This window comes from Rhineura floridana, chromosome 21 (genome assembly GCF_030035675.1).
Source record: "Rhineura floridana isolate rRhiFlo1 chromosome 21, rRhiFlo1.hap2, whole genome shotgun sequence".
Lineage (NCBI taxonomy): Eukaryota > Metazoa > Chordata > Lepidosauria > Squamata > Rhineuridae > Rhineura > Rhineura floridana.
Window position 1 is genome coordinate 18,261,986 of NC_084500.1, and position 22,060 is coordinate 18,284,045.

The 22,060-nt window shown below is 49.4% G+C and overlaps 1 protein-coding gene across 2 annotated transcripts in view; it reads right to left on the reverse strand.

The window, feature by feature from the left end:
- The window catches only part of ABR (ABR activator of RhoGEF and GTPase), a 102,484-nt gene that overhangs the window by 36,258 nt on the left and 44,166 nt on the right, over window positions 1–22,060 (reverse strand). For both annotated transcript variants that reach the window (XM_061605232.1, XM_061605233.1), the window contains 11 exons: window positions 20,402–20,506; window positions 18,032–18,217; window positions 13,817–13,924; window positions 12,905–12,965; window positions 8,700–8,752; window positions 7,657–7,797; window positions 6,972–7,093; window positions 5,897–6,062; window positions 4,522–4,644; window positions 3,358–3,433; window positions 2,328–2,432 (listed from right to left, as the gene is read on the reverse strand). In XM_061605232.1, the coding sequence (XP_061461216.1) occupies window positions 2,328–2,432; window positions 3,358–3,433; window positions 4,522–4,644; window positions 5,897–6,062; window positions 6,972–7,093; window positions 7,657–7,797; window positions 8,700–8,752; window positions 12,905–12,965; window positions 13,817–13,924; window positions 18,032–18,217; window positions 20,402–20,506 (1,246 nt within the window). The remainder of the gene's footprint in view (window positions 1–2,327; window positions 2,433–3,357; window positions 3,434–4,521; window positions 4,645–5,896; window positions 6,063–6,971; window positions 7,094–7,656; window positions 7,798–8,699; window positions 8,753–12,904; window positions 12,966–13,816; window positions 13,925–18,031; window positions 18,218–20,401; window positions 20,507–22,060) is intronic.

A 22,060-nucleotide genomic window follows, 5' to 3' on the forward strand; every position in this document is an offset into this window, starting at 1 on the left:
CAAATAAATGAGGTGATAACAAGGCTTTCAAGTTTATGACAGGTTCGCCTAGAGCAGTGGTTCCCAAACCTTTCTTCCCACGGGCCATTTGAAAATTGCCTGTGGTCTTGGGCGGACCACTTCATTATTTTTCTGCCTGTTTTAGGTATGCTGGATAATGCATGATTTTTAATTGTATTTTTATTGCTTCTTTTTTGTATTGCATTTTTATTGGGTTACAATTTGCATTCCACAAAATTCAAATTGTAATACCATAAAAATGAATATAAATGTTTAATGCAGACATGCTGCAGACCACTTGAATGAAGCTCATGGACCACAGTTTGCGAACCCCTGGCCTAGAGGAAGTTAGATAATGAGGAAAAGAATCAAGCAGAGGCCGGGTACAAGTTTTTCTTTTCTTTGACAGGGTTCCTACTCCATGCCAGCAGTTTTAAATGGTAACACTTCTTTGCAAAATAGTTTATATTTCTAATTAAGAGCTAAAGGCCACATTTGGGTTTGCTGACGGTCTTTTGTTCGAGCTCAGTTTGTTTTGCAAGTTGAACCTATGCAGCTGCGTAAATAAACATCACCAAGGTCAACAGAGCCATCTTGGAGAACACTATGCACAGCATTGCAGTCATGCCAATGCCAATACTGCTTATCATGCCGTGGCCAGCAGCTCTTTGCTCAGTGTGTGTGGACACGCATTCATGTATACATAAATATAAATTAAATAACAGATCAATGCAGCTGCCTGCATTTTTGGACTCCTCTTGAGGAGATGGTTACAAGGACTGTCGTGATGAGCTCTTGCATTTAAAAATTTGCCTCCACACTCACAATTTTTTTTTTTTAAGGAGAACCCAGAGAACACTGGAAGGCAACAGTGATATCAGGAACCTCCAAGCTGAAACACACAGCAAGGAGAAGATACACAGCCCGGTCTCTCCTTATATGCATGGCGCCATCTGGTGGTAGGATGGAGGTTTTAACACCAGGGTGGCCCATAACCTGATGTTTCTAGGGCAAGGGTGAGGAGGGCATCACATTGGCTACCCAAGTTGCTTGGGCAGGCCCTGGACTGGTACCCAAACTGGCAAGGGCTGTGCGATCTTCCACTGCTGGTGGTGGAAGAATCTTGGGGGGGGGGAGCTTTTGTGGTATTTTTGAACATCAGAAGAACTTGCTGGGTCAGGCCAGTGGCCCATCTAGTCCAGCATCCTGTTCTCCCAGTGGCCAACCAGTTGCCCAGATGGGAAGCCCACACGCAGGACCTGAGTGCAACAGCAACTCTCCCCACTTGTGATTCCTAGCAAGTAGTATTTGGAAGCTTACTGCCTCCACAGTGGAGGCAGAAGACAGCCATCACGGCTAGTAGCCATCGATAGCCTTTTAACCTCCATGAATTTGCCTAATCCTCTTTTAAAGCCATACAAGCTGGTGGCCACCACTGCCTCTTGTTCTTGTGTCTGTCCTGAATCTTCCAACATTCACTCCTTGATCATTCAGGTTGCCCTTTTCTGAGCCTTTTCCAGCTCTGCAATATCCTTTTGGAAGTAAGGCGACCAGAACTGTACGCAGCATCCCAGGATTTGCACAACAGCATGATGATACCGGCAGCTTTATTTTCAATCCCTTTCCTAATGATCCCTGGGGGCATGGAGTTTGCCTTTTTCACGGCTGCCACACGCTGGGCCGACTACTGTACAAGCGTAAGTGAAGAAAGACTTCCTTCCCCACTCTACGCTTGAGACGAGTAGGGCGGAGGGCACAGAGCCCAACACTTGCTTGGGGCACAGCCAGCTTAATGAGGCTGGCGGGCCAGTGGTCCATTCGCCCTAATGAACACAAATGCAAAGACCAAGAAAAAAAAGCAGAAAAAAATTGGGGGGAAACCAGTCCTCCCCATTTTCCTGTTTCTTGGGGTGGGTGAAACAAAAAAGGTTTGGGGAAAATAAAAAGCGAGTGAAACATTCCCCCCCCCAAATATTTCTGATCTCCCACCCCAAGGCCTTCATGTCTCTACTAATCAATAGCCTCCACCATTGCACCACCGCTGTTCCCAGGCAACATGAGAAATAAATAAATTAGAGACCCCACCCCCCAGGAGCATCAAACGCTTTCGCCAGAGAGGAGGCTGTTGCACCTCTGCACGAGACACTGACTTGGGGTAATTCACCCCTTCCACAATTTTTTGGAGAGCCATTTTTTCAGAGCTTTTTTTTTTACTTCTTAGAGGGTGGAGGTGGCATCTCGTAGCATCACAGTTAAATGGAAGGCATCAAGGTAGTAATGGGGGGAGGGAAGTTTCCCAAGAAAACAAGAGCAAAGACGTCGCTCACCATCCTTATTGCTGGTGACAGGAATGTTGTGCACGGTGCGTAGCTTGAAGCACGACCCTGTGAGGACCTGCAGCTCCACGGAGCTGAGCACAAAGGTCTGGAGATCTGTCATGGGGTGGGGGAATGGGTAATAAAAGAGGAGGTCAGTTTAGCAGAAAGTAGAGCCTAGTATGAGACACTCCCTGTCCCCTGCTATGTGTCACAAAAGATCTCTGGAAGCTGTTACAGCAGAAGGTCACCAGGGGGCAGCAGAGAGTTAAGCCTGGGGAGACCCATGGGGGGGGGAGGTGTCCAGAAGTCCTTTCCATCAAGCATTTATGATCATTTGTGCCTATGATGTTATCGGGGGCGTTTACGCTCAATCCTGCTTTGAGTACCATTTGCACCTGCAAAAGTTTCAGAGGGCACATACTGCTTTGTTTCCAGTCGGTGCATGTCCTGTAACTTCCTTCTGAAATCCTGTAACTTTAATACTACAAATGTGCAGATTTGTGGAGGGTTTTTGGTCACCCTCTAGTGCGGGATTGCTCCTCTGGACGGCAAGAATGCAGCATCATTGGGGAAGCATCACGGAACAACTAATAAAGCGGAATGAGGTGTGGGGACGGTCCTGTATAAATCCACCACAGAGCACTATGATCGCGTTAATGCAATGTTGCAGAAGGCATCTGCACGAAAGGCAACACTCTGGAGAGGCCCTGACTGTGGAGAAGGGTATCTGGAACCCCTTGGGACTTGTCTGGAGGAAGCGCACAGACCAACCAGGAACAAAAAGGTAGTTGGAGTTTTTTTGGAAGCAGGCCACGGAAAGAAGGCTTTAGGGCCTTGGTCTACAATGCTGCCCAACCCCACACCCTTCCTGAACTGTGTCCAGGCAATATTAGCGGTCAGTGAGGGCACTAGTGGTCAGTGAGGGCACTAGCGGTCAGTGAGGGCACTAGCGGTCAGTGAGGGCACTAGCGGTCAGTGAGGGCACTAATAGGCTGTCCCAAAGAGAAGGAGAAATGTCATCATAACCAGAAACTCTTGCCTTTCTTTTGCAGCTTCTGGATGGCCTCCCTCCACTCTGCCCGCTCGTAGTCGGAAGACAGCAAGAACAGATAGCTCTGGAAGAAAAGCAAGATGGCGCTCAGCTCAGGAGGCACAGACAGGAGCTCCCCACCTCCCACAAAGTGCAGTCGAGAGATCACACGTGGGTCATATGGAAAGGAGGCAGCACATAGCTATGAAGGAGCCACAACTCAGCGGCAAAGTTTGCACTTTGCAAGAGACTGCCCTGGGTTCAATCCCTGCACATCTAGACCTTAGAAGTTACCATAAAGCAAAGGCAGCCAATGCAGTGACTTCCCGATGTTGCTGGACAACAACTGCCACCATCCCTGATCACTGGGCCACGCTGGCTGCTGGGAGTTGAGAGTCCACAACCTCTAGAACAGGGATAGCCAACCTGGTGCCCTCCTGAGGCTGTTGAACGACGGCTCCCAGCCACCAGCACAACCCAACGGTCAGGAGCAACGGGACTTTGAGTCCAGCAACATCCAGAGGGCAAGCAGGTTGGCTACTTCTGCTGTACGAGCCACCATGTCAGCTACTGCTGTCGTACGGAACGAGACTATAGGGTAGAATGGTTGCTGATGGTCACGGTCACAGGAAAGGGATAGCGCTGCCAATAAAGCTTGTAGAAATTGGGGGAGGGGAAATCAAGAAAGAAAGGTAGTGGGGGGGTGGAAGCGGTGGTCACATGACAGGGCGAAACCATCACCCTCCCCTGACCCTGAAGAGCCATTATCTGGTGGTGACCCCTCCTGTTCCAGGGCAGTTGACCTTTGGGAGAAAGGTAGCACAGGGCGGGAGTGGTGCCAGCAGTGGGGTATATTTGCAAATCCCAAGGAAGTGGTGTACTGCCGTTCACCACCTGCTGTTGAAGGACCCTCGGACTGGTAGCAGCTCTCCAGGGAAGGGTCTTCCCAACTGCCCGCTAACTGATCCCTGTTTAACAACTGGAGATGTCCGGATTTGAACCTGGGATCTTCTACACGCAAAGCACAAACTGAGCTATGCCCCCCTCCCCTAAAAACAGAGCAAGATTCCAGTCCTCGAGGTTCTGGATTAAGGGTTGATTTAAGTAAGAAGGGCTGTAGCTCAGTGGTGGAGCTTTCACACACACCCGCCCCCATATACAATCCATACATACTTTCCCATTTCGGTTGTGGATCCGGAAAGGGATGGACGGGGAGTTGAGCAGGAGCCAGAATTCGTTGTCAAACATCTTCTTCTTTAGGCGCTCCATGGCTCGGCTCTGACCCTTGTTGGCCTTCTGTGGAGGAGGAGGAAAGCTTCAGATACAAGTTTGTCAGCGAGTGGAACAGAATTGCCCTCGAACCAGGGGCACTGCTGGGTAACTTCAAAAAGATTCCGGGGCCATAGGGACAAATTTGCCTAAAATGTGCATATACTAGTGCGCTAGGCTAATCTCCAGGCGTACCCCAACCCATAAAATCGGACCCTGTTTGAATCCTCTGGTTTTCTGCCTCATTTGCTTTCATATGCTTTTTAAAAAACGTGTTTCCGTATTGATGTTTATATTGGTCTGAGGTTGTTTTTGTTCTTGTTTTAATGATACATGGCTTGTTTTCTAAGACTGTGCACTGCTTAGAGATCTTTGAAACATTACGCTGTTTATAAATGGTTTTAAAGAAAGAAAGAAACAAAAATGCCTAGATGCGTATTTGGGATGAAACTCTCAAAGTGGGCAAGCAGACTAATTTCAAATCAAACGAGGGTAAATCCTTCAGTTAATTTTTATCTCACCCCAGATCACCCTAACTCAGTTCTTCTGCAATTCATTTGCCCCCACATAACTTCCACACAGACCCTGCTCCGGATCCATGCAATTCCCCCCCATTCGTGACCCCCCAAATCACATCTAGATAAAGAAAACTAAATTTATTTCCCCAAATTAATATCCTACCCAGTCACTTTGTTCTCTTCAAAATTCTGTTTCCCCAGAGTTCATGACCTACCCAGAAACACTTGAGCCACTTTGAAAAAGATTGGGGTCCCAGGCCCCGTGGGCCCTCCCTAGCGACACTCCTCTCTTGGATATAAATTAGGTAAGTTGTTAAGAGACACCATTGGAGGGCTTGACGCAAGTGCTGGAGACGGATGATCGAAAAGAGGTGCTGCCTTCACACCCTGCTTGTGGAGTTTCCAAAAGGTATCTAGCCAGCCAGCGCTGGAAACAGAATACTGGGATGGACGACAGTGGAAGGCGGTCCATGAGGGCAAATGGGGTGCCGCCCCACCAACCTCAGTCTGTCTTCAGCCAGCTCCCACCTGCCTGCCCTCCTGCTTACAACCAGTCCAGGGGGCAGCCTGACTTGTCACCTTCCTCCTTCACCTCAGTCTCAGCGCTGCCCTTTGTGGAACTCGGCAGGGAGGAGGATGGGGGCAAATCTAGAATTAGTTGGGCCCGCCTGTCATTGGCTCTGGCTCTGCCTGTGGTTGGCAGACCCTTTGGTCTGATCCAGCAGGGCCACTTTGCCCTCCCATTCCCGCCCTGGGCATACCTCCTTCTGCACCTCACTCTTCATAGAGGAGATCTTTATCTTCATGTCCTCCAGATCGTGGTCGGGCATGGCGTGGACATGCGGACATGAGTCCGATTCTTCCAGCGATGGGAACACCAGCTCAGCCAACGGCATGTACCACTTGCAGTCATATTGCTGGTGTTTCCTGGAAAGGGGACAGGGAGCTCAGTGGGCAACCCCATCAATGCACACTGCCAGATCCCCATCTCTTCTGCATGCTGAGAAAAAGACTTCTGCCTGAGACCCTAGACATCTGCTGCCAGTCAGTGTAGGCAGTACTGAGCTAGATAGGTCAAGGGTCTCACTCAGGCCAAGGCCACTTCCTATGTTCCTATTTCAACCATTTATTCAGAACCATGAGGACTGGAATCTTACTTTCTTTTGCACGCAGAAGGTCCCAGATTCTATCCTTGGCATCTCCAAGTAGGGCTGGGAAAGAATGAAACCTTGGGGAGCCGCTGCCTGTCAGTGCAAGCAATACTGAGCTAGATGAACAAACGGTCTGACACCATGTAAGGCAGCTTCCTGTGTTCCTATTTAAATCAGCCCTTAATTCAGAACCATGAGGACTGGAATCTTGCTTTATTTTTCAGGGAACAGCCATAGCTCAGTCATACAGCCCCTGCTTTGTGTGCAGAAGGTCCCAGCTTCAACTCCCATTGGCATATCCAGGTAGGTCTGGGAAAGATTCCTGCCTGAAACCCTGGAGAGTGGCTGCCTGTCCGTGTAGACAATACAGAACTAGATGGACCAACGGTAGAAGGCAGCTTCCTAGACTCACCTGGCTGAATGGCGGACAAGATTAATCCTTGCTCAGAAATATTCAGAATGTCAAATACAAAAAAGAATGCAGGAAGCCTTATAAAGACCAGCAAATCTATCTGCCACTGGCAGAAGGATTTTCCACCTCCAGACTTTTGTGCAGATGCCAAGGACACCGCTTGCTCTCTGCTAGATTCGGGGGGGGGGGTTGCTCCACGAGTGGTGGGAAGATGCAGGTATGGTCAGGATCCCCACCCCGTGCGCTTCTCTCACACATGCGTCCGTGCCTCACCCCACGCCTGTTTTCTTCAGCTTGGCACAGAGAAGGACGTCCGTGAAGAGGAAGACGTGCCGCAGCTTGCGGGAACCCTCGGCCAGTTCCACCAAGAAGCCGTCCTTGACCAGCTGCCGCGTCTGCAGGCGCGAGAGAAAGAGGAAAACAGCACGTGTGAGGAGGAGGAAGGAGCGGCGAATCACAGAACGTAAGAACATCAGAAGAGCCCTTCAGCAGCCCTGTTCTCACAGCAGCCAACCAGATGCCAGATGTAACGACATGCTGCCATCACTGATGACAAGTGAAGTCAAATGGAGAGTGAGGGCAGTGTGACAGAAATGACCGTAAAAGCCTGGCTGCTGGATCAGGCCAAAGGAAGCCCATCCAGTCCAGCCTCCTGTTCTCACAGCGACCAACCAGATGCCCCACTGGGAAGCCCCACGTGAAGTGACTGAGCACAACACTTGTGTTTCCCAGGAACACAGTGCATTCAGAAGCATCCTGCCTCTGAGAGTGGAGGAATATAACACAGCCATCCCGGGATTAAATCTTGGAGAGCTGCTGCCAGTCAGTGAGGACAATACTGAGCTAGGTGGACCTCTGGCTCTTGCTAAGTTCTCAAAATATGACCCCTCCTGCCACTGCTATGCCAACCTCTCAGTGCCTGACGCTTCCCCAGCCCCCAGCTCCTTCTCCCATTTACCTCTCCTTTGGGGGTGGTGACTGCCGTCCGGCGGGGATCAATGTCCTCATTGATACTGGAAAGGAAGTTCTGGGAGATGCGGAGAGCGTCCTGGAGCAGCGGGTAGTCGGGGTGATTGGAAGGCGTATGCTTGAGCAGATCCTAGCGCACGAGGAGAGGAACACACCTTGAGATTTTAAACCTGTGAGTGTGGTCAGTGATATTTCTTAATTGTCTTTATTTCTAGCAAACACAGGAATTTCCAGAGGGGGAGGCTTGATAGTCTTTAAGGTCATTAAAAGAGCATCTTCTGAGGCTGAAAAGATCCCCCCTGCTGGCTTTTGAATCTTGTCCTTTTTAAATTCTGCTGCAGCAGAACCAACTCAAAGACTCTTGCAGCATCTTAAAGTGGGCTCCTTCAACAAAAGAACTCCAAAATGGGGACTGCAACATAAAAGAACTGAGTTATAACTCATCAACAGCTTAACACTATCACTTGTAGACTGAAATTGGGACTAAGCAGTGCTGTTGTTTTTTGTGTTAATTGGCTTACTAATGCCAGGATCTCTGTATTATTAACAATCGTTTTGCAAAAGATCCCCAATCAATTACATAACTGCCTGTACTTTCTGCATTTAATTTTGCTCTAACTTCATTTGGAAAGAACCCCAAAACAGGCCAATGAGGACTAAACATGTTATGGCCACACAACACCAAGTATCTCTTTGGGCGGGAGGAGGGGATAGAAAATGGAAGAGTGGGATGCAAAAGGGTATGGCTGGCTAGTTGGCTGGTTGACATACTGCCCTGAAGCATTCCACTCTGCAACATTTTGTTGCAGGTGCCACTTCAATGACATTTTTTCTAGCGCTGCACCTCAGTTTTAAAAAAAGAAAAGAAATCCCGTCTAAGAGGATTGAGTGTGGATAGTTTTGATTATAAAAAGGCACAAATTAATTCCTTAGGTTTGTCGGAATTGCACACACATCGTTTGGCATATCTGAAAGCAGCAGTAGTGAAAGGCACATATTCCACCACATATTCCAGCAACGGGTGGTACTCACATGTAATACAAGAGTGCTCCGGGTCACGCGGTTGATAGGTTTATACAGCAGGGCTGTAGAGGAAAAGACAGAAAGAGGAGCTGGTGAGAGGCACAGGAGTGAGTTTTCTGTGTTGCCATTCTCGTTTTCGGCCCCCTTGGGGCACCACACAAAGAGGCCACCGCATCCATCCATCCATCCATGATCTGCCGCCAGAAAGAGGTAACCCCTGAACCCAGTGGGAGCTGGTCCATTTGGGAGACGGGGGGGCACTCATCTAGCCCCCACCTCCCTGCCTTCTTACTTACAACCAGTCCAGGGCCTGCCTGTCATCTTCCTCCTCCTCCTCTTCCTCGTCAGTCTCAGTGTGGCCTCAGTCAGGGAGGAGGAGGATGGGGGCAAAACTACAATTAGTTGGCTCCACCTCTCATTGGCCCTGGCTCTTGCCTGTCATTAGCTCTGGCTCCACCTACCGTTGGGCTCCCTGCCCTACCAGTTTCCAGCAGGCACCAGCCAACCCTTTCTGTTACCTACTGAAACAATATTGTTCTATCGCTGGTTTTGGAATTGCTACCAAAGAAAAATAAGCCACACTTTTGCAAACTAATGCCCTCCAGATATTGCTGGACTATGACTCCCATCATCCCTAAGCAGGACCAGTGCCGGGCATGACTGGGCCCTTGGGTGCCAGACTGCCCCGGGCCCTGGGGCCCCTGCTCCCAGCACCCCCCTACAGACTGTGAGAGACCGCTCCACCTACCTCTTTTCTGTTTCTGTGAATGCCCTGCCGGCTGGGCGTGCAGGTTGCTGCCATCAACCAAGATGGCGGTGGAGGCTTCTCTAAGGGACTGACATCCTCGACGCCATCTTCGTTGATGGCTACGCTGTGCACGCACACATGCCTGCCATCAATCAAGATGGCAGTAGGGGCATTAGCCCCTTAGAGAAGCCTCTGCTACCATCTTGGTTGATGGCAGCTGCGCGTGTAGCGTGCAGGGCATTCACAGAAAGCGAAGAGAGATAGTTGGAATGGGTGGGCACCACAGGCCTGCATGGTCTTGGGAGGGGGGGGCTGGGAGCTCTGTCTCTGCAATCTGTGGCAGGGTCAAGAGTCGACACTGCTGAGGATTGTGGAAGGGGAGCGCTACTCCCACACTCTAAGGAGGGGCCCTTCAGGGCTACAGGGGCCCTCAGCCAGGGCCCCACCTGGCCACCCTTTGGTGCCAGCCGTGTCCCTGAGCAGTCATGCTGGTTGAGGCTAATGGGAGCTATAGTCCAAAACATGGCCGTGCTGGCTAGGGCTGATAAGAATCGGTGTCCAAAACATCTAGAAGGGACCAAGATAGAGAAGCCTGGTGGGCCAAAAGCAAATAACAGTTTTTGGGGGCAGCCATTTTGCACTTTCACGTGCCCTTGCAAATGAAGGGAGCTAAACCACACACTTTGTGTGCATGTGTGTGTCTGTGCGGGAGAGAGATTTACACTCCAGTTCCCTGTAAAAATCAGGCCCCTCCCACTTGAGATGTGGAGGGGACAGACCTGGAACAAACTTGGCCGCCCAGCCACCATGTTGAAACAGGGTTATATCCAACGTCAGTCATGCTCAGAGTGGGCCCATTGAAAGCAGTGGACATGACTTAACTTCGGGGCATTCACTTCAATGGGTCTACTCTGAGTAGACCATTGTGGGCGACAACAACCCACGAAAGGGAGCCGGCACAAAACAAACATGGCCGCCCATCACGCAGAGGCAACAAACGAAATGAATGCACGTGCCACAAGGAACACATCCCTCCCACTGTCAAAGCCCACAGCTATTGTCTAAGCCCCCCCCCAAAAAAGATAGTCTCAATCTCTAGGCCCGCTTCTGCCCCCTATTCCTGTGACTGTCATTTGTCGCCTCGAAACAATGATGGGGGGGAAAAGCGAAAATTGTACACCAAACCATGTTAAAGTTTCTTCTTCATTTTAGCCCAGGCTTCTTCCCCATCAGAAGCGTGACCAGGAAGAGGCAAAATGGATTTTATTATTATGTTGCTGTTGTTGGGGGAGGTGTTTCCAAAAACACACCCCAAGCCAAGCATTTGAAACTGGAATCTGCAATAAATAATTCTATGTATTTTAATTGCACGCACACACACATATACAAAATATTCATCATCACTTGGCAAGACAGCACACACACACACATTAAGTTGCTGTTCGGCAAAGTATTGTTTCAGTTCAACCTTCCTGACTTTCACATTACATCATCGTTCCTTTTATTTATTTTTAAAAGGCAAGTGCACAGCAGGAGGAGTAATTTTCCCCACACCCCCAAGCCTCTCCTGTCTCTTTACGGCAGGAAGTCACCCCTGCCCCTGTGAGGACGGCCCACTGCATTTTGGTACCTGGGGTTTAAAAAAAAGGGGGGGCACACAGACGTCCCTTGGTGGTGAAAACACTCAGAAAAAACCAAGCTGGCAATTACACTATCAATTAACAATTTGCTGCCCTCTAGCGGAGCAGCAAAATCTGCCGCCCGGATCAAGAATTAGGCAAGAGGCTGAACGTTTCTCTTCCCTGTGACCTCTTTGCTCAATTCTTGCCCAGACACGCAAACATGGATTTCCCCCTTTCCCGCTCAAAGCCACTTCCCCAAGCTGAAGGGAACAGACACTCTCATCATGAAACGGACCAAAAATGCATCCTCACCCCCTCACACAACAGAGCGCCCAGTCCCCCCCTCCATCCCAGCCCCAGCCCACTAGGGACACCTACTGAGCAAGTGTGTACAGGAGCAATGGCAGCATCCACCTTTCGCCCCAGTGATTTTTGGGGGCAGAAATATCGCTCTTCTCTCCCCATGGGCGAGAAACTATAAAAAGTGGATTGTCAATTTGATGCCCTTTAACGATACCCCCACCTCCAAACTAGCCGCCTTGCAATGGCAAAAGGCATGGAGAGACATGCAGAAATAACACCCTCCCCTTTACAAAAAGAGAGAAAGAAACCCACATGTTGAAAGGAGTTACAGGATATGCCCAACAGTGGGGCGCAGGGCTCCGGCGCCCCAATAAAGATGATGGAAGATAGGAACCTGGCCCAGTGGCCACCAACACAGTCCCCCGTTCGTTGTCATGGTTATGAGACCCCACTTCCCACAAGCAACTAATGAATGGGGAAAAGAAGGGGCAAATCAGAGGTGGTTTTGGGGGGCAGAGAGTAGAACGAATGGAGACAGGTAGCCGCCACCCCTTTGCTTACAGGTTCTAGAGAGAGCTCTGTGTTCAAACAGAGGTCACAAAACCATGCTAAGCTGAGAAGCTGTGCTCAGATAGGATCAGGTAAAAGCTGGCCCCAAATTGGTGGTGTACCAACAGGACAGCCCCCCCCCCATTTTTTCCTTGCCCGCCGCTGGGACTTGGTAGTTCCAAGGGCATCACCTCCTTGGTCCCTCCTCGTTTTGGGGAAAAACCCTAGAGATGGAGAAGAGCCCAGCCTTGGACCGTTTAGGAACAAAGAAATCACCAAGTTGACACTCCCAACGCAAAGCGGAGAAACCTGGAAAGGGGGGGAGAGGAGGTCTGAGTCGCGCTGAGAAACCTCCCGTGCTTGGTTGCCGGAGTGCCGTGTGCAGGAGAGACAAAGGAGAAGCCAGCATCCTTACAAGCCCCCTCCCCAGGTGTCGGCAAGAAGACCCCAGACGCGAGCGGGCAACACCATCCTCCCTGCCCACCACCCGCTCTTATCAAAGAAACAAAAAAGAGAGCCAGGGTGGGCAGTGTTTGACGGAAAGGGTAATCCGGCACAACCCCACCGTAGGTACAGTTGCAGCAAAACCGGACGATGAACAGGATCTCCATGGCACTCTCCGCACGGCTTGCATCGCTACCAGCTCCTCCATCGGTGGTTCCATCGGTGGTCCGCTGGTGAGGAGAGCTACAAAGGCAGCCGGTGGTGATGATGGTGGGGGGAGGAGGAAGAGGAGGAGGGGGCTGACAGACGTGGCTCGCATGTTAAAGAGGTGCGGCCCCCTCCTCCCCAGCCCCTTACCTCCCCCTCCCCTCTCCCGTAAAGGACACAAAGGGATGCGTATCGGGGATATTATCCATCATTTCGTGAGCTAAGGTCGCCATAGCTTGGGAGCGGGGGTGGAGTGAGGGGCAGACAAAGGAGGGCGCCAAACAATTTGCACACTCACTCGCACACACCTACAATATACACACACAAAACAAAATCAATACCTTCCATGGTAACGGAGGTGTGGCTCTCCTTCACACCCTTAGGCCCTTTGACTTTCAGCTCCTGCCAAGAGGGGAAAAAGAGGCCTTTTTTAGGGAATGTGCAGGAGGGCACCCGCAGATGCCTGCCCAGAAATTAAATCTCCTCCTGGGGTTCAGCGGCGCTTGCTCCCAGGTTAAGCAGGTATAGGGTTGTAGCCACCTAATTCTACTCAGAGAGCAGACCCGCTGGAATAAATAGCCCCAAGTTAGTCCTCCCCATTCATTTCAACGGGTTACACTCTGAAACCTTCATTTTCTAAAAGCTGGTAAGGTGTATTTTCTGCTCCCCCGCCCCCAGCTCTTCTCTTTCTTAATTCCCAGAGATCGCACCTCTAACAACTCTCGGCGCCCTTAACAAACTACAGTTCCCAGGATGTTTTGCAGGGAGGAGCTGACTGTTTAAAGCAGTGTCATGGTGCTTTAAATGTATGTGGCTGCAAGAGATAGCTTGGCCTGTATAACTTGAACCCACACCAAACACATTCACCCCCAAGCACATATTTAATACCCAGTTTTGTTTACGGCACAGGAAGGTAGACATCAGCACATCTTCTTTATAGCAAAGGGATCTGACTGCAATGTAGGATCCTTGAGGCAAAGACCTGCCTCTTTTTGGGGTGTGTGTGTGTTAATTATAAAGCATCCTGTCTATTTGAGGCAGAAAAACAACCCCCCATTCAAGCCATGGATCACATTGGGCAACCTTGGGAAAGTCAATCAATCTCTCTCTGTCTCTCCCAACCCCTGCTCTGCCTCACAGGGTTGTTGTGAAGGGGGGGGAGAAGGATAATTTCCATCTATGCTACCTTTGACCTGTGCAAAGAAAGAACAGGATAATAAAATGAGACTGCCAACCACACTTTGAATTCTCACCTCTGAGATTTTCTGGAACTGGTTGTTGCTCTGACTGCATTTTTCTGCCGTCTCCAACGCAATTTTGTAGTTGTCTACAAAGGCTTTGTACACCCCCAGCTGGCTAGCCTATGGGGGGGCCGTGGTGGTGTGTGTGTATAGGGAGGAAAAACATTAGGAAAACATTAACTTCATTCCCTTAGGCCATAAGTCACAACCAAACTGGGGGGAAAAGACATCAATACAAAATACACATTCCTTTGTCATTAAAAGCTGTCTGCACTGCTTTCATTGAAAAGCATTTCTGATGCATATGCACCACCACTCTACCAAAAGAAGCCGCATTTCAGTGGGGTTTTTTAAGCCACTTTAACAGTCAACACTTTTTGACTTTTTTAAGCCACTTTAACAGTTTAAACAGAGGCTGGATGGTCAGAGATGCTGTAACTGCAGGATTCCTGCGGTGAGTAAGGGGTGAGCTGGATGCCCTCTGAGTTCTCTTCCACTTCTAAAGTTCTGTGCTTTTAAGGGCACATCCACACCATACATTTAGAGCACCCTTATGCCACTTTACACGTTCATGGCTTCCCCCAAAGAATCCTGGGGCCTGTAGCTTGTTAAAGGTGCTGGGAATTGTAGCTGTGCGAGGGGTCTCCTAACAACACTCCGCACCCTTCACAAATGACACTTTCCAGGATTCTTTAGGGGGGAGCCATGAACGTGTTAAAGTGGCATAAGGATGCTCTAAAGGTACAGTGTGGATGTGCCCTTAACAGCACAGAACTTTAGAAGTGGAAGAGACCTCAGAGGTCATTCAGCTCACCCCCTTGGTCGCCGCAGGAATCCTGCAGTTAAAGCAGCTCTGACCATCCAGTCTCTGTTTAAACACCTCCAGCGAAGGAGAGCTCACTACCACCTCCTGAGGCAGTCTGTTCCACTGCTGAACAGCTCCATAGTGCTTAGCTGAAATCCGCTTCCCTGCAAGTGCCCCTCCTTGGTGCTGGTCTGGCCCTCTGGAGCAACAGAGAGAGGAAGACCGCTCCGTCCTCTGAGTGAGACAGCCCTTCGCATATATCTTCAAACAGCTCTCGTGTCTCCCCTCAATCTTCTCTTGTTCCAGGCTCTCCCATTCCTCACAGGATGTGGTTTCCTGACCCCTTGCTATCCTCAACATGCCTCTCAGTGCCAGCTGCTGGGAATCGCAGGAGGGGAGAGTGCTCAGGTCCGGTCTACGGGCTTCCCTTTGGGGCATCTGGTTGGCCACAGGGAGAAAGGGATGCAGGACGAGGATGGACCACTGGCCTGATCTGGCAACCAGGCTCTTCTGATGTTCTCCTGGGGACACGCTTCAGTTCGTCAATGCCCTTCTTAAAATGCGGCACCCACACTTTCTGACCGAAATCCTCCCGTTTGAAAATCTACAGGTTCATCACAGGGCTACGGGCCCACGAATCGCAATAATCAGGGCCTTGCATATTTATTTATAACTCACCTCCCTGAATAGTTGAGGATCACTCAACAAGCAGGCGAGAACACACTCTTCCAAAACACCAAATACTATAATCACGGCTTCTGCAGCAGCCCTCCTAAAACAACTACCTCGTATAGAAAAATCCAGCGCTTGGTAAGTAACTCCTGCAGTTATCCTGACACAGTGAAATCGTATGGTGTGCCTTTCAAGCAAGGACAAGCCTGTCTGAAACAACACAGCCTTCAATTTAACTAAGTGCTATTTTGGCAGAAACCATTTCCATGTAATATTTGTTTGTTTGTTTGTAATTGTTGCTATATTGTACAACAGGGGTGGAGAGCCTGTTTGGTTCTGTGGGCCAGATCTGTATCAGGATCTAGACCCGTGGGCTAAATTTGACAAGGGGGCAGGGCGGCCCACCTGACAATCACCTGACATCACAAGGAGGGTTGTGACGTCAAGCCCAAAGTCAGGGCTTCAAAGCACCATGCAGGGCTTACAAAGTGTCCTGCGTGGTCCTTTAAAGCACCTGAGGCTTCCACTCTGCTGCCCATCTGCTACAGCCAAAGCTTGCTTTCCTTTGCTAATGCAACCAGGACCATCGTGTATGACAGTAGGTGGGTATGGTTTCAGAAAACAGCCTTGCAGGCCAAATCTAAACCCCTGGCGGGCCACGTTTGGCCTGTGGTCCAGAGGTTGTGCAACCCTGTTACGTAGGGTTGCTGTAATTGCATCCTGCTTTGTAGATCCACCATTGGGGTGTACTAGATGACCTCCGAGCTCCATTCTATCTCTTACCGATTCCATTGTAAACCGCCTTGGAAAACTGACTCAAAAAGCAGGATGTAAATAACTTAAATAACAAACACACAATACAACAACAACCAATAAAACAGACCATGGCAAATGCATAAAGGTGAATACACTTTGAAGACATTCAAAAGCCGAGCAACACATTTTGTAACATTTATTCTGATCAGGAACCAAAAAGAAAGCATTTGGGCAGGCCTTTACATATCCATCCAAGTGAGTTTATTCCAGGAATTAAAAACAGAGGGAGGTGTTCCCATTGCCAATGAACAGCATCCCTGTTTCTGAATGCAAGCAGGATGCTGAAGGGGATGGAGAGAATGTGTAAGTCACAGACAACCCAAACCTGCACCAATCCACAAGACATCCCCAGCAGCAGCAGTACCACAAGATTTAAGCTCTGGATAATAACTGGCAAAGTAGTTTGCTCTTAACTCAAGAACTGGGCAAACTTGTCTGCCCCCACAGTTTCTCCAAACACTGTGATAATATATTTAAAACCTGCCAAAGAAAAGGTGGAGCACGCAGGCTGAGGTTTCCACCCTGGAAAACCATCTGACCTCATTTCATGTAATGAATAAACATCTCATCTGCAAGGAGGCCTTTTGCCTAACAGAGGCAGCCTGCGGTGAAACCTCTCGCTGGGAAAAAGACAGACGACATGGATCAGATGCCCCACAAGCAGAAGCACTGTGCCCACCGACCCTTAAAGGAGACTGGCCAAATGTCCGTAAGCGACCCACTTGCCTGGTCAGTGGGCAAAAGAACACAGAAAGAGCCCGGTTAAATTAGACCAAAAGGCCCCTCTCATCATTACTGGGGAAGGGCTGCAGCTCAGAGGTAGAGCGGCATCTCCAAGTAGAGCTGGGAGGGACTCCCTGCCTGAAACCCTGCAGAGCTGCTGCCAGTCAGTGTAGACAATATTGGCTAGATGGACCAACAGTTTGATTCAGTATAAGGCAGCTTCCAAAGTTCCTGTCCCTGGTCAACGGCCATGCTAAGCTGGGGCTGATGGGAGATGCAAGACCACTGACATCTAGAGGGCACCATGTTGGCTACCCCAGGTCCACCTAGTCCAGCATCCTATTTTCCCGCAGCGGCCAATCAAATGCGCCAACGGAAAGGCCACGAGCAGGGCATGGAAGCAGCAGCCATTTCTCGCTGATGCTCCCCGACAGCTGGTATCCAGAGGTACACTGCTCTTGAACATGGAGGCTCCACTACAGTCATCATAACTCCTGTGCTGGATGAGGACGTCCTTTTTTTGTCTGTCCTGACTCTTTTGCTAATCAGTTTTAATTGGATAACCCCGGGTTCTAGTATAATGAGAGAGGGAGAAAAGACATCCCCCTTTTCATTGCTCACGTAATTTTATAAACTTCAGTCATGTCTCCATTCCCCACCCCGATTCATCTTTTTTTCTAAACAAGCAAACCTAAAATGTTGTAGCCTTTCCTTGTAGGGATAGGCCATGATGTACACAAAGGCCACATGTGAATATAATGCTTAACCACATTTCACTCCACCACCACCCTTCTCACTCATGGTTAACTGTTCTTGGCCTGTAATACCAAAACCAGCCTTTCTCAACCTTTAGGTCCCCGTGGATGACTTAAGCTATGGTTAAGTACTGCATGAGAAATCAGAGTTTGAGTATGGTTTGCATTAATCCTGATTAAGGCTACTTCCTTGCCTCTCTAGGTTCTCTACTTGGAAGGCGGCTGGCAAGATTGCTGTCACCCTATGTTTCATGCCAACCACGGTTGAAGAGTTTCGTGCCAACCGCAGTCGAAGCATTTCAAGCCAATAGCGGTTGAGGAAGCGTTTTGTGCCAACCGCAGTCAGCGAAGCATTATATCTGTGCCAAGGCCACAGAGGTCACCTCGATGCGGAGATAAAGGTTGGCAGAGGAGACACAGGAAGCCAAGGGCCAGAAAAAACCAAAGGGTGCTCACCAGCTTCTGGAAAAGGTGGCCGAGTACCACACTGCTGTCCCAGTTCTGAATTTGGGGCCAAAGGCTGTCATAGAACTCCTTGTGGATTTCGTAAATGTCCTGGATCTTGTAGAAGATGGTCTCAATCTGCTGGATAGTGAGGACAGGCTGGGAGGTGGTGGCGGTGGCCTTCAGAGGCTTCATGGGCTACAGCAAATGAGCACAGAGGGAAGGAACAATCAGAGAGAAAGTTAACACTGTGACACACACCCCACACACACTCTTTTGAACCAGCCTTGCAAAGAGAAGTCTGTACAAGTGACTAGCCCTCCTGTACACACAGAGCTGCCTTTTGTCAAGCTAGACTGCTGAGCTTCACACGGAACACTAAACCATGCCTTGCTTAAGCCATGATTTGTTTAACAAGCCATAAGTTAAGCACAAGTTATCCCGCAGACAATCAAACAAACCATGGGTGATATTCAACACTAGTAGACTCATTGAAGTTAATGGACAGGACTAACTTACATATCAATGGGTCTACTCTGAGTAGGGCTGTCTGAGTAGGGCTAAGTTAAATCTAATTCAACTGTTTGTTTCCCAGCTGCTCTTATCTTCTGAGTATCTGGGGTGGTGCGGTCAAACAAACCACAGTAAAGGAAGTGTGCTGGGGTTTGCATGTTAATGCCAACCCATAATTGAAACAAACCAAAGTTCATAAGCCAACCACAAACCATGGCTTCAGACTGTGGTTTGTTTGTGGTAAACAAACTATAGTTAAGATGCTAAGCAGGGTTCACACATAACATCAGGTCATCATTGAATAAGCCATAGTTTATGAATCCATGGTTTAGTGTTACATGCGAACCAGGCCATAGTCTCCTCTCACTGGTAAGGGAGAGCTCTTCTCCACCTCCTGCTCCCTGACCATCTTTAACTTGCTCTGCAACACATGACACCCCTCCCCGCCCCAAGAAGCCACATTAGAATAGCCACTACATTGGGGACAACCATTAAAATTCTGCATCCAGAAAAAGCCAAATTCTGCAATAGTCCTGTTCAATGCAATTTGTGCACCAGAGTAAACTGTATCTTATTTTGCAGAATTTATCCCAAGTTTAACTAGGAGGTGTGAAAGACAATCTCATCCCCCCAAATGCTGTCAATCTCACCCCCCACCTCCCTGGCTTCTGAGATTTCAGCAGGGGTTGCCCCACGCCAATCTTCAAGCATGCCTCTGTAGTCAATGAGGGCTAGGAACTTTCTGTTTTAAAACAGAAGGAGAGATTCCAAAGGAAACTGGATCCTGTGGAAAATATACCACACTTTGTCCTTTTTCCTGGATACCCACAGAAATCGCAGTGTGCCGGTTTGTGATGCATGTGCAAACCCCCTCGCCAGGAAGGATCATCAGTACCTGGGGACCCTACAGCCAGACAACTCTGTGGGTATCGAAAACAGTCTCTGTTTTTTGATTATTATTTAAAAAAAAAAAAAACAGTTCCCCAAAGAAAATCCCATGGCAGGAAGAGGTCATCAAGTCACACGTAAGCCCCCACAAAGCACAACGGCCCTTCAAAAAGTCAAAGAGGCCTTTGTGCAGTTCCCCATATTGCACCAAAATACGGAAGGGCCGGCTCGACAGCTTCCCCGTCTCACGCGGGTCTTACGCAAGTCAAGACAGCTCTGAGTCTGTCAGGCTGGAAAGAGGAAACGAGGAGATATACATAAGCCCCAGAAGGACACTTTCAACATGAGGCCACAGAAAGGAGCCTGTGGAAGAGGCTGCGGCCGTCTGGGATTTCTTCTAAAGTTAAAACCTGTGGAACTCACTGCCCCAAGACATGGCGATTTTCACAGGCTTGGAGGGCTCTTTTCTTTCTTTAAGCAGGGACAGGGCAACTGGTATTCAGCAGCTGATGGGGGCAACATCTGGAGGGTCAACCAATGACCACTGTCCTGGTTTTAAAGGATCAGACAACCGTACAGAGGAAGGGTGTCTATCCATGGGCATTCACAAGAATTTTTCAAGGGTGAGGGAAGGCTAATTTCTCACACCCCAAAAATGGGAAGGACAGTGTCGTAAGCCCCTAAGAAGAGCCCGTCTGCTGGATCAGGCTGACAGGGGCCTGCCTAGGCCAGCCTCCTGCTCTCCCAGTGGCCAACCAGATGCCCCAACGGGAAGCTGCAAGCAGAACCCGAGTGCCAGAGCAACTCTCCCCCACTTGCGATAGCCCGCTGGTGTTCAGAGGCAATCACTACCTCTGACAGCGGAGGGAGAACGTAGCCATCGTGGCTAGTAGCCATGGGTAGCGAGCCTCATTCTCCATGAATTTGTCTGCTCCTCTTTTTAAAGCCATCCAGGTTGGATCACCACAGAGCTGCACTCACCAGCAACAGCGCTTCCAGCTGGTTGATGTACATCTCTTCGTTGGCCAGGAAATCCTTGAGCACCACCCTCCGCATGTCCACGCCTTTGCCGGCATCTTGTCCACCCTGCAAGGGAGAGGGTGTAACGTTAAAAGGCGAGCAGAACCAAGCCTCAACTCTAGAGGAAGAAGATGATGATGATTGTTATTATTATAATTATTATGTCAAGTATCTCTGAGCATGCAGAGACTGAATTTCTCCATCCTCCAAACTGGGCAGCATGAAACAGGTTGCTCCATTGCATCCCCACAACAACCCCGCGAGGTAGGCTGAACTGAAAGACAGCAACCTGGCCCAGGCTGCCCCACCAGTTTTGTGACCAGGATTTGAACACAGGACACCAAGTCCAGCCTTCTAGCAAGTGGGCAAGGAAGAGCCGTGGGTCTTTGGCAGAACATCTGCTTTGCCCACAGAAGGCCCCCGGCTCAATCCCTGACAGCATCTCCAGGTAGGGCTGGGAGAGACCCCTGCCCCAAACCCAGCTGCTGCCAGTCAGAGTAGTCAACACCATGCTCCTAGGCACCACTGGGTCCCAGGATCCCAGCTACAACAGGAAAGTCCAGTTGCCCCGGGAATGAAGATCTGCATTTTGCAGGTCTAAATGCAGGGGAGACCTGCAGCTCTCCAGGAGGCGTTGGGCTCCCAGCATGGCCAGCGACCAGACACAATGGGAGTGGGAGGCCCACAGAGGTCCTCCGTCACTAGCCTAAAGGCAAATAATGCAGCCACCTTGCCAGAATCTTGTCAGGGCCTGAAGAGGAGATCCAAGGGCCCCAATCCACACACACTGCCTTCGGTACTACCAATGAGTAATGACAAGAGATAAAATGCAGTGTGTGTCCGCGCGCGCCTAAATATATATGCAATTTCCCTTCCTCAGAAACATTTCCTTGAGAGGACATAATCCTGGGTCCCCCTGAATGATTGAATTGTGTGTTTTTGCCTTGGGGGCAGGATGTCCCAGCGATGATCTGGGAAATGTTGTTCATCTGTTCGGATTTTTATACCCTGTCCTTCCACTGTAAATACAGCGCTTGGGGCAGCTTACGTCATGTTTAAAAAGCAAAACACCAAACCAAACAATGTATGATGCAGCGGATTAAACAACAACAAGAGAGAGAGAGAGATGCACACACAGGAGCAGATTAAACACACACACCTAACTAGTATTTTACATATATTTGGCCTAGTAATTGTCACAACAACCCACAATAACAGGCCAGTATTATCACCCTCCATTAGATAAGGGGCAGTTTTAAGGCTGCCTGACAGGGTCTGTGGCAGAGGAGAAAGTTGAACTGGGGAGCCTCTACGCTCTCTCTTTTGCACGCACCCACAGACAGTATTTTATTTAACAAAATGTATACACCCCTTGACTGTAAACAGAGCCTCGAAGCGGTTTCCAAAATGCGGGAGAGGAAAAGAGACTGACGCCAATCATTTGGGAAAAACGAGTCAAAAAAATTCTCTGTTCTCCCAGGCTTTTAATTTTTTTTCAAAGCATTTCTGATCTCTTTTTTTGCATTTATACTTGTTTTGTTTTGCATTAATGGTGGCTCGTTTGCACTACAAACCATCCTGGGAACGTATTATTACAAACAGCAGTACGTAAATGCGCCA